The sequence below is a fragment of the Pseudorca crassidens genome, chromosome 21 (genome assembly GCF_039906515.1).
Source record: "Pseudorca crassidens isolate mPseCra1 chromosome 21, mPseCra1.hap1, whole genome shotgun sequence".
Lineage (NCBI taxonomy): Eukaryota > Metazoa > Chordata > Mammalia > Artiodactyla > Delphinidae > Pseudorca > Pseudorca crassidens.
The window spans coordinates 31,726,213-31,738,893 of record NC_090316.1 but is presented as its reverse complement, the minus strand read 5'-3'; the positions used below and the strand labels follow the sequence as shown (position 1 = coordinate 31,738,893).

At 43.2% G+C, this 12,681-nt stretch overlaps 1 protein-coding gene across 1 annotated transcript; it reads left to right on the top strand.

The window, feature by feature from the left end:
* Positions 1 to 8,562: 8,562 nt before the first annotated feature.
* Positions 8,563 to 10,249, top strand: LOC137216217 (zinc finger protein 383-like). The gene has a single exon (XM_067722135.1). The coding sequence runs from the start codon at positions 8,563 to 8,565 to the stop codon at positions 9,331 to 9,333; it is 771 nt and encodes a 256-aa protein (XP_067578236.1). The 3' UTR covers positions 9,334 to 10,249.
* The last annotated feature ends 2,432 nt before the right edge of the window (positions 10,250 to 12,681 follow it).

Below are 12,681 nucleotides of genomic sequence, written 5' to 3'. Positions count from 1 at the left end.
ATATTCCCTTATCTCATGACCTCAGTCCTGTCCCAGCACTTCCTTACAGATTCTCACAAAACAAAACACCACTGATCCTTACTTCTGTCATTTCAAAGGGTCTGAATAGGCCCTGACATATGTTCTATTTTATGGAATCCTCTGAACATCACAGGATTAAAGAAGAGGAGTCTGTCATCGTAGCCATCTGGGATTGGAATTGTTAGGGATGGGCTCGGTTTTCTTGGACCTGCAAATACAGGGGACAGGGTTTCAGGACACAGGATGGATTTAGTGAGACAGCATTGATCTGGGGCTCAATAGAAACACGTGCTGTCACTTTTGAGGTGGTGGCGTACCTTCCATCTACCCAGGTGATGCCACACAGTTCATTAACCATACTCGACCCCAAATATTCAGACAGAGTAAGCAAAAAGAGGTTCAACAGTCTCCTACTTTCAAAATAAAAGTAATCTTTCAAATAGTCCAGGGAAGAAAGATAATGAAAAATGTGAAATGACAATATATTTAGAAAAAGTGAAAAAGTATGAGATACATCCAGATTTTTAAAAAGGTATTTGAATTTATAACTTATCTCAAGATCTGTGAAATAGAACACGTGACAAATAAAGAATGATAAAGAATATATACAGGTGATATTGTATAGATATTAGATATGCACAGTAGCACGTGTTCTTTTCAAGGAATTCCTAAGCCCTCCAGTCTCACTGACCATGTCCTGGCCCCGTGAGGTCCCCGGAGCTGAGCCCTGTGTGGAGTCTCTGCCTCCTGAGGGAATGGACAAAAGACATGGAAAATACGTTCTGAAGTCTTTAGTGTGAAACAGTGCATTCCTTCCAGGCCGAGAAGGAGTTTCCCATTAGTTTCCATCTAAATAAAGGTCTCTAATTGCTGGAAGCAGCACAGTCCTGGAGCCAGAATTTCCCAGATCCAGGTATAGATGGGCTTGTTTCTCCCCAAGGCCTCTGTCCATGTCGAGCCGAGGGGAGCTGACTTACTGTCCTCACATGGCCTTTCCTCTTGCTCAGACCCCTGGTCTTTTCTCCTATTTCTAAGAAGTCCACGCACTGCAATGAAGAGTAGCCCCCGCTCACCAGAACTAGAGGAAGCCCGCACACAGCAACAAAGACCCAATGCAGCCAAAAATAAATAAATTTAAAGGAAAAGAGGTATTGATACAAACTGCCATGCATAAAATAAGTAAATAAGCTACAAGGATATATGGTACAACACAGGGAATCCAAATTATATTTTATAATAACTTTAAGTGGAGTATAATCTATAAAAAATACTGTATCACTATGTTGTATATCTGAAACGAATATAATATTGTACATTAACTATACTTTAAAAGTTAAATGAAAATAAAATAAAGTGTATTTGATTTAAATTATAACATACATTCTGACGTGGCAGGAAAGAATAGGAAAGAGCACAAATCTAGAAATAAATTCCTGAGCTGAGAGGAAAGGCAATTCCTTTCCTTTTTTTTTTTTTAAATGTATTTACTATTATTTTATTTTATTTTATTAACATCTTTATTTCTTTCCTTTTATACAGGAGATGGCATGAGTAATGAATGACAGTAGAGAGTTCTTTAAATCTTATGGTGGAAAGTACCTACATCCAAAAGTATCTATTTCATTTAGGAAATAGGTTATATATAATCTGAGGGATGTAGGAGAAAAGGATGAGTGCTTGGAGACTGAGGGGTAATGGAGAAGGTTTGAAATACTCTTTTTTTTTTTTTGCGGTACGCGGGCCTCTCACTGTTGCGGCCTCTCCCATTGCAGAGCACAGGCTCCGGACGCGCAGGTTCAGCGGCCATGGCTCATGGGCCCAGCCGCTCCGCGGCATGGGGGATCCCCCCAGACTGGGGCACGAACCCGTGTCCCGCGCATCGGCAGGCGGACTCTCAACCACCGCACCACCAGGGAAGCCCTGAATTACTCTTTTAAAAAAAAAAAAAATTGAAGTATAGTTGATTTACCTTAATATACTAGCTTCAGGTGAAATATTCTTTAATGTGTACGGGAGACGGAATTGAAACGCACGAGATAATAGGATTGCCAGGCATTGTATGAGATACAAGCAAAATGTCCTCAGATACAATGAAGTACTCACCATGTGCCCTGGTTTAATTTTTTCCATTTGGGAACCAGGAATTTTAAACTTAAACAGCCATCTCCACACCCGTCAGATTGCCACTCAAATGTATAAATCAATTGTGAATGACATGGAAGAAAAATTATCTACAATAATTTACTATGTAGGAACTTTTGTATGGATTTCCCCACTAACCAAGAACTAAAGTATAAAATTGTCTTCCCTTTTTCTTTGCATAGTTAATAGATTCTTAACATGTTCTTCAAAGTACTACGTGGCCAGTGCCTTGAGAGTCATGTCCTGCATCCCAGCAATATATCTTATTTTGTCACCTCATTATTTATATTTCACGTTTTCAGAGTTCCTCATCTTGCATTTTATTTTTAATTCCAGATTTCTCCCAGGGAATCCCAGCTTCATTTCCACAGATCCCAGTGTGTCTGATGCCCTGTTATTCTGAAGATACATAATGGTTCCCAGTATAGGGAATGCACTCGACAGTGTTTACGGATGAAGAAGGGAATGAATGGATCTTCTCACTATCCCTGGACATGACCTTACATCTTTGCTCTCCAGCACTGTGTGAGGATTACACTTTCCTATTAGTCTGGAAAATCCAATCAAATTGAACAGGGTGTGGCTCACAGACTGAAACCCTATTAGGGTCGGTTACCTTCTGAGAGGGTGGATCCTGGAATGTAGCCCAGATTGGGTTATAAACTGTTATCCAGGTTTAAAGGAAAGTCAGACAGGCAAAGGGATGCATTTGTCCAGAGAAGAAGAAGCTGGACAGTTTGGGGCTTTGGAGGAAGAGAAATTGGCTGCTTGCTCTGGTACTTGCCTCAGAATCCATTTGGCTTCACCAGCTCCTCCAATTTGGGGTTTTGGTGAGTCCTCCAGACTGTGAGATGTGCCTTGGCTTCACTCCATGAAAATGTTGTAAGTCCTATCTGTCTTTACACTTTTGCCCTATCAAAGCAGCCTCTCATGATCTCTGAATCGTATTGTGTCAACATGTATTTTGCCACCATCATTTCCTACTCTTGACTGTACATGTCCCTTTTTTCAACTCTAACACTGTTGTCTTGAATCTGTTTAGTTATTTTATCTGCCTAACCTAAGATTGTAGCCTTGTGCTCTCCCAGTACAGTGACGACCAGCTGCATGTGGCTAGAACATTCAAATTAATGAAATTAAATAACTAAACTTCACATCCTTGGTAACGCCAGTCAGATTTCAAGTGTTCTGTTACCACGTGTGTGTGGTAGTTTCTGTATCATACATTGCATATGTAGAGCATGTTCTTCGTCTTGGAAAGTTCTATTGACTGTTGATCTACATTTGATGTTTTTTTTTTTTTTCTTTTTTTTTTTTGCTGTACGCGGGCCTCTCACTGTTGTGGCCTCTCCCGTTGCAGAGCACAGGCTCCGGACGCGCAGGCTCAGCGGCCATGGCTCACGGGCCCAGCCGCTCCGCGGCATGTGGGATCTTCCCGGACCGGGGCACGAACCCATGTCCCCTGCATCGGCAGGCGGACTCTCCACCACTGCGCCACCAGGGAAGCCCCACATCTGCTGTTTCTATTAATTTGTTACTAAATACTTCATTTTCTGCCTCTGTGAATTATTTTTCTTTTATGGGTTTCATCAAGTGATTTTCTTCATTTCTTACGTGTCTTGAGACAGATTTTTATGTTGAAATAATTATCTCAAGGTAAAATAAATCTCTTGAGATAATTTATTTTAATTCTTCCCCCAAATTAATACATATTAACCCACTTTGATTCCTCTGACTTGTAATCTGGACGTAGACATGGTTGCCTAGGTTCCGTCTTCTTTCTACTTGTAAGGCGGCTCTCTTGCATATGCCTGGGGTTTCCCTGGATATAGGGATTTACATATTCCTATTATCAAGAGAAGAAAAATTCTAACTGTAAAAAAAGACATTTCATTTCACCTTCAAATTTGCCTTGAAGGCAAAACCAAAGGTAATCCGTGGCCGACTCTTGATGGGTTTTCCTAGGAAGTCCCTCCCACCTTGGATTTCCCAGGTGCTCTGGAGAATCCAAACGCTAAACTTTTTCTTGAGTGTGTTTTGGGCATTAAGAATTGTCCTGGACACTTGATTCCAATCCACAATAAACAGATGCCGGCATTAACCCAAGGCTTCTCTTTATTTCTGATAGAAAATGATCACTGCGCTTTCACTTTGATTGTGGCGGGAGTTCAGGAGAGAAGGAACTTGACAGCAAATACCTTTAGAAGATATTTCTGTTTCAAGATAGACAGGATGTAATGAGGGGATTGATTGTGCATCATACAGGGAGGTTTCCCCCAAAACTGGGCGATAAAAATGAAGACATAAATAACAGGGAGCTTCTTCTGATGGTTAATGTTAGCGGTCATATTACAGGTAAAACCTAGGTGATCTCTGTTACCCTAAAGGAATTTGAACACAGGACACAGACTGAACAAAATTAAATGACAGCTGATCCTTCTTCTAGATGTGTAACTCTGTCATATACTCAAGTTTTTGGAACCTTTGTGTGTCACTTGTAAATTGGTAAATAAACCAATTTCCTCCAAAACCTCAGTCATTTTATATTTCTGAGCAACCTTGACACAGAGGGTTGAGACAGTCCACGACCGGAACACTATGACTCGTGTACCCCTGCTTCCTTCTGGAGCAGCGGATGTTAAGGACGAGACCGGAAGGGTGGGTGCCACGGTTCCTCCAAGTGGAATAAGCCCTTGGTTTAACTGCATCCTGAAATAGGTCCTCGGCTGATTAATATCCACGTAGATGGGGGACAGAACTAAAAGTCAGGGTTGAGGGAGAGCTGGAAGGCAGTGAGGTTCCAGCGGGCTGCCAGGGGTGTTGGAGGACCATTGTGGGTGCATAAGGGAAGAGAATGATCTGGGGATTTCCAGTGTTTCCTACAGGAGGAAACCAAACTGTACTCCGGCATGAGTCAGGGTTCCCGAGGGTTTGAATCAAGGAGGACATTGAATGCTTCTGGATGCCCTAGGCTGCTGAACACACAAAGTCAATGCTTAGCACATTCTTATTTGCAAACTCTCTGAACTTTGAATTTCTGTCTTAGCAACCACAGCTCTAGCTTCTTACATGGGATCTGGGAGAGAAGAGACTGCACCGTGTTCTTAGGATGCACCGCTGGTTTCCGTTTGCTGGGCTGGGGTCACAGCCAGGTGGAGGTGTGGGGCTCCATTTCAGGTGGGTCTGGAAGTTGTGCACAGGACTGGCGTCTCATGGCTTCTTCTCCATCCTCAGATTTGCGTGCTCAGTGCTTGGATTGGCTGTGAGTGAAATCCCGAGAAAGACTCCTGGCGACTGAGTTGTTGACAATGGAGCCTCTGGTGGGTAGCGACGCTTCCTTCTCCTGAAGCTACACCCCGAGTGCCATTAGCAATCGTTCCCTCATTCACACCTTCCACCTCTTAGTAATTAAACTTTTATTCATATTCGATAACTGGGAGGAATATGTAGGGAGGAGTATTTTCTTAACTGTGCTGCATAGAAAGGAGAAACAGTACAGTAGGTAGAATAAAATTAGGTTCTCTCATAGATTTTTGAAAAATTGGAGAAAAACCAATCACTAGGCTTCTTTCATCCCTCAGCATGGAGATGAGATTAGATTACAAGAGAAACAGTGATAACTAAGGTCAAGGTCCCTGAAAATCTTGAGTGGGAGTCCTCATGCCACAGCGATGGTCAGGCTGGGTCTGTCCTTCACTCCAGCCACCCGAGTCCCCGGCTTATTCTCCTGAACCATCTGACCTCAAAGTTTGTTATGAACACCTGAGTCCTGTAGTGTTAAGAGAGAGAACACCTCCTGGTACCAAGTTCTGTATGAACCTTGCTCAGTTCTGAGGAATGTTAGACATTTCTTCATGATCCTCTGACAATTGCATGATCAGTAGAATAGTGTTTTGTATTTAGCATAGGTTTGCTAGAACAGAAACACTTCATACAATTATATATTTGATGATTTCAACACTCATAACAAGTAATGAAAGCAGTTTCTTTTTGGAGAATCAAAGATTCCTCTAGGGACATAATTTAAACCAATAGTCATGTTTTCAAAGTAGCCCATCATGGTTATTGTTTGTCTTGTCATGAATCTGTAGAATTCCTTGAAATTAATAAGGAAGAGAGATTGAGTTATGAATATGCAAGTGAATCTTTTATTATCAACTGTCTGGAAGTCCTAATTTCCAGGTTATTGAAAAACTTCTACAATGTATTATAACACACTTCAAGTGATATTTCTGTAAAATAAAGCTTTATGACGTCAGAGTGTGTAGGTGTCCGTGAATGTACCTGAAAGGCAGACACCAGCTCAGCGCTGGCAGAGAACCGAGGGGAACCCCACACAGAGCGTGATCCTTTATCCACCCAGATCCCGTCACCTCCTCATCTCAACCCTCCCACCCTGGACAGTGGTAGGGACTGCTCTGTCTAAACCAGAACATCCCCGATGTTTTAGGAATCAGTGACGTTTGAAGATGTAACGATCAACTTCACCCAGGAAGAGTGGGCCCTGCTGGACACATCCCAGAAAACCCTGTTCAGAAACGTGATGCTGGAAAATATCACCCACCTGGTCTCCGTAGGTGAGTCTGTCAACACGGATGTACGTGCACGTGTGTTCACTGCATTCATTCACTCACCGAACAGGCATTTAGATCAGCTTCCCCGTGTCCCACTCCAAGTCCTTCCTGCTTCTTTGATAGTCCTCATAACTACTTAAAACGAAGACGTTTCTTTTCACGGCACTTTTCATTACTACACTGGAAAGTAATCTTGGCCACATTTCATACCTCTGTGGCTACTCAGTGTTTACACTCAGAACAGAACTGGGGATTCAATGGATATTTTAATGCATAAGTAAATGGATCAAATATTTTTAAAATGAGTCTTCTGTTCTAGTCACTCCATGAAGGCTTGAGACCAGAGTCGTGTATATGACATAATTTTGATGATTCCTGTAAGGCGTATCCTTACTGGCTCCTGTTTGAAAGTAATATTCAGCCCACTGTAGAGTCTTTCAATCTTTCCCATTTGGAAAACACTGAGGATTCTGTAATCTCTCTTTGAACTTGTGCACAGGCATCAGCCGCTAGAGGGCCTCACTGTGTTTGCTGCTGCTCTGGATTTCCTCCTGGTCTGCTGAAGGACCTTCACTGTTTTGTCTGTTGAAGATGTTGTTGCCTGCACTGACCTTCAATCATCTCTGTATTTTCCTCTTTCCCTTACCCTGGACTTGAGCACAGCAAAGGGTAATTAGCCCAGACTCAAAATCCAACACTTTTTTTTCTTTTTCAAATCAAACAGCGTATCAGATCAGCAAATCAGATGTGATTTCCCAGCTCGAACAAGGAAAAGAGCTGTGGAGTGAAGCAACAGGATGCCTCCAAGGCCAGAGTCCAGGTAAGAATCAGGGGCCTGTGCTTCACTGCAAGAAAGTTTCAGTCAGTGTGTTAAGTCCTTGGAAACACCAAATGAAAGTTTTATGAAGTGAGCGATATGTTCTAAACTGGAAGTGAGGACATTGGGCTGAAATTCTTTATGTTGTTATCACTCTTTGCATCTAGCAATGAAAATTCATATTACTTCCTGCCATTTCTATTCTTTAAGGAAAAGGGTGCTTGTGGACTCACTGCAGTTAAACTTTCACATAGTGATTCTTGTCCTGATCGCCCCATTTAATGTGTTTTCCATCATTTGCTGACCCAATGTCTCTCCACTACATTACATTTTTATATTTTAATCCTGTTTTTCTCTAATAGACAATGACTTTTAAAGTATTTCTACTACCTTGAGTATTTCTTTATTATACATGCTCTCTCCATCAGAGTGCCAATTTTTGAAAGATACTCACATGGACCTTGGTGTTTGTTTACATTTTTATTTCCCTAATTTCATTTTAAAATTTATATTTTTTCCATTTCTTTAGGCAGTGAAAATCCGCTTATACAACAAGAAATGATATTCATGCAACAAGTGTACAGGAAGCACATATCTCACACCATGCCAATGGTAAGTTTCATGGGTGGAACACCAGTCATCCAAATGAAAGACCTGGCAGTGAGAATAGTTGGCAATTGAGCACAATTGCCTGTATGTAATTAAGTGGAGGTTGAGCTCTTTCTGGGAATATCTTTAGATAGGCTGAAGTCAGTTGAAAAATTAATATGAGCACAAAACCACAACATGAGACCTAAGAAAAAGTCAGTTGCACAAATATTGCTCATCTCCTAGTCTTTAGAACAAACTGAAGTCTTCAAAATTAATCTGATATCTGGGTTGGGAAACTGTAAAAGAGAACGTTTGTGCCTGTAGAGGAGTAACACAACATGTGTATGCAACTGACACAGGAAACATTTTAACAAGAGACTATAACTGACTGATCCTATATGGTGTAAATGTAGAGGAATGAGTGTCTGCATAGACGTGGGCAACCAGAAACAGCCTCCTATCTTTTTCCCAAATCAGGTTTCTCACACACAAGGGGATCCTGTTGGATGGACTGATTTGAGTGATGAATTTACTCCTAGATCTTCACCTCAACTTTCACCAATTCCCTTAGGAAGGAAAAGTAATGTCAGCAAACAGCATGGAAAATCACTTAGTCAAGGGTCATTCCTTGACAAACAGGATCACATTCACACTAGAGCTAAATTGTATGAATGTCCTCTATGTGGGAAAGTCTTTAGTAGATGCTCTACACTCATAAGACACAAGATGATTCACACTGGAGAGAAACCATTCAAATGCAATCTGTGTGGGAAAGTCTTCAATCAAAGTTCCTCCTTGAAACAACATGAGAAAATTCACACAGGAGAGAAGTGCTATGAATGTCATCAGTGTGGTAAAGCCTTTCTTCAAAGCTCTGGCCTTAGTTCGCACAAGAAAATCCACAGTGGAGAGAAACCACACGTATGTCTTGAGTGTGGGAAGGCCTTCAGTCACAGTTCAGGGCTTAGTTCGCACAAAAGAATCCACACTGGAGAGAAACCACATGTATGCCTCCTGTGTGGGAAGGCCTTCAGTGAACATGCTAAACTGAGAGAACATGAGAGAACTCACACTGGAGAAAGGCCCTATGAATGTCAGTGGTGTGGGAAATGCTTCAGTCGTGGCTCTTCCCTGAGACGACATGAGGGAACCCAGCACTGGAGAGAAAGTCAGGAGGGCCCTCAGTAGACGTCCTGACCTGAGATGACATGGCGTCATACATGTGAGGAATGTGGATGGAACACCAGCATAGCTTTAGCATTTAACCACACCCAGGTTCACACCCAGTAAAGACACTCTGTCTGTAATCAATATGGACACTTGTTCAGGCACCACACTCCTTAGTCCAGACAGGCATCACCTGTGGACGTGGATCCATATGTGCCCTGTCTCTGTGGCAAAGCCTTTAGTCATTGGCCTGACCTCAGGTAACTTAGCAGAAATCACTCTGTAAATACAGTATGGGTGTTTTTAGCAACAGCTCCCACCTCTAAAGACCCTAGAGGACTTGAGCAGGGGATAACCAACCCCTAATTCTTCTTTGATAATTATTGTTCAACACGCACCATCTTCAGGTAGAGAACCACTAAGACTGTAATGACTGTTAACAAACATTCAGCTGATCACCAGGCTTGATATGCACGAAAAACTCAGCGAAAAAAATAAACACTAAAACAAGAACAAAGATGTGAACTCTTGAGAAATACCCAATTATGTTGAGCAACACCAAAGCATACTTATAAATAATTCATCCTGGAGAAGTGAATCAATGTAAAGTCATGAGAAATTCTTCATAGAGCAACCTCTCTGGACCACGTGTGCTCAGACTGTACAACACACCCTCAGTGTCGTGAAGGTAGGGAAGTCTTCAGTGATCACTTATTTCTTAGTCAACATTAAATTCTCACACTGAGGATGTAGCAATCCTAAAAATCAAAGTGGAGCTACAGCTAGATTTCGTATCAGAAAAAACCGACCCTCTGAGTGGGAGGGGGAGCCTCTTAAAGAATCCTTTAACACACATTCAGGCTAATTGTGATTTGGTGAAATACCTCTTCATGAAAATGTGGCATAAAATGGAGAGTGAAGTGATCTAGCAATATAGAATGTAGAGTTTGGAAGAAATTAAAATTTGTGTATAGAATAATAGTTGCAAATATTCAAACAATAAAGTCTGTGGCTAAAGGAGCTAAGTATTGGTGTCTGGTTTTCTTTGTGCCCCTGGAAGCACAGGGATTCAGGTTTGCACCCTCGGAAAGTGGGTGGAGACTCAGCCCCACTCTCTGAGTGTCCCCTTTCTCCATAGCTCTTTCCACACAACTCAGCTCCACTCATTCCAACGTCCCCCTAACCCCATCTACCCTTTCAGGCCCTGGTGGTGACACAGCTCTGATCATCAGCTCCACTGGTCATGTTTCCCAGAATGTCACGACCCTGGTCAGGCAAGGTTATGGGAAAGTCTCAAAGACACCTAGTCCTACATTTTTTGAGTTCCCTCAACATATTTCTTCAGATGGAAACCACCGGGGGCTAAAGAGACAGGCAACTCTGCCCTCCCAGACCTTAGAAATCTCTTGTTATTTTGTCCCAAAACCTCTGAATTGAGCTAAGTGGATGAAGAGTTCCTTCCATAACCATACTATATTTTTCAGCTGATTCCTGAATTATGCACTCAGCAGTCTCACTAAAGAGGAACACATACCCCTGCATAAGCTCATGGAATAAATCTCCAGGAATGAAACTATCAGCGACAACACATTCCAGTTTTTAAAATAATTAGTGCAATATACTTTTCGCTAAGAAAAAATGAATGTTCTCACAAAGCGGATCTCTCTACTTTGTCTGCAGGACTTGGAGTGTTATCCTTTGACACACATCAATATCGAACGTAAATCTCGAGGGAAATTCTTCCAGGCTATCCACTGGGATGACTTGTGTTCTCGTAGCACAAAGTAGCACAATTCCCAAACCACAGGCCTGAGGGTGAGGATGTTAAGGGGTGAGGCCTGTGCAGGTGCTGGGACCCCCAGGAGTGGTGGTGTGCACACTCCCTTCCCAGAGGCGTGCACGTCCCACTGGGATTTATCTATGCTGACCTATACCTGTGTCTGTGCTCGGCATTCCTAGCTGGACAAGGGATTTCAGAGCTGTTCCCCTACAATGGTGAGCACAGGGGGGCAGCATCTCACAAGGAGGTGTGTTTGGGGGCACCTTGGCCGCTTGTCTGAGTGGCAGAGGGGCCTGGAAGAAACCTCTCTGAAGCTTAGTCACTGGGGGGAACTCAGGGCTCTCTTGGTCGGGCTGACCCAGGCTTCTTCACAGGCTCGGGTGCTGAGAGTGACAGGCCCACGGAGTCAAAGTGAGAGGCGGAGGCAGAGAAACTCCCAGAGAGAGAGACAGAGACAGAGAAGCAGTTGCAGGGCCACTGGGCTCGGCTTAGAACTCCTACCACATAAGTTCTCCCACATTCTGCTGCTCAGGGCAAATGGCAGGCTGGCCAAATTCTGGGGGTGAAGAGAAAGGTCCAGCCCTTAATGAGAGAAGTGGCAAAGTCACACGGCAGAGCCGTGGGCCCGAGAAGGTGGAAGGAATCTGTGGGGATTTGTTTCAATCGAACTCAAAAGGCTTAGATGTGGGGTCAGGTGTTTACACTTAGTGATACATGATTCTCCAGTTTCCAAGATTTCTGCAGATTCCTCCCCCTCACACCATATCACGATCTCTTTCATCCCATGGCTCTGATGCAGAGTGGGAACCACTATTTTCTGACCTGAGGCTATTCTCCTGGGACAGTATAAACCCCTTTCTCCATGAAGTTTTCTATTTTCTACCTTTCCTTCCAAAAACCCTCCCATAGGTTCGAGGCAGAAGACATCGACTGTAGCTCCTATTCAAACTGCTGCTGTCCAAGGAGAAAGACCCTCCTCCTAACCTTTAAATCACTGGGTTCTTTTTTAACATATGAAAATGGGCTACATGTTTATTCTTCAAAGATACCTAGGGGGCTTCCCTGGTGGCGCAGTGGTTGAGAGTCCGCCTGCCGATGCAGGGGACACGGGTTCGTGCCCCGGTCCGGGAAGATCCCACATGCCGCGGAGCGGCTGGGCCCGTGAGCCATGGCCGCTGAGCCTGCGCGTCCGGAGCCTGTGCTCCGCAACGAGAGAGGCCACAACAGCGAGAGGCCTGCGTACCAAAAAAAAAAAAAAAAACCCCAAAAACCTAGGAATTCAGGAAACATTTTTTTCTAAAACTTGAAACTTTGAGCAAAGTATGGAATACCACAACGATTCCCCCTTTACTCTCAATCGCAATTTCTGTACGTGACTTCAATTTTCTATTCCTTTACTAGTGGAGGAGGGTCCTTCTCCCAGTGGGTCCACATTATGACGTACTCCCTTCGCAGGACAACCAGGAGAAGAGGGTCTGGGGACTGGAAGTCAGTAAAAATGGAGGCTGTAGTACACCAGAGGGAGTGGGCCTCTTAACAATGAGGTATGAACCTGAAGGTATGGAAACCCAGACCTTAAACCTGCTCCC

Excerpts from the sequence above, each read along its gene's own strand:
- LOC137216217 (XM_067722135.1), top strand. The coding sequence starts at position 8,563 with ATGAGTGTCTGCATAGACGTGGGCAACCAGAAACAGCCTCCTATCTTT.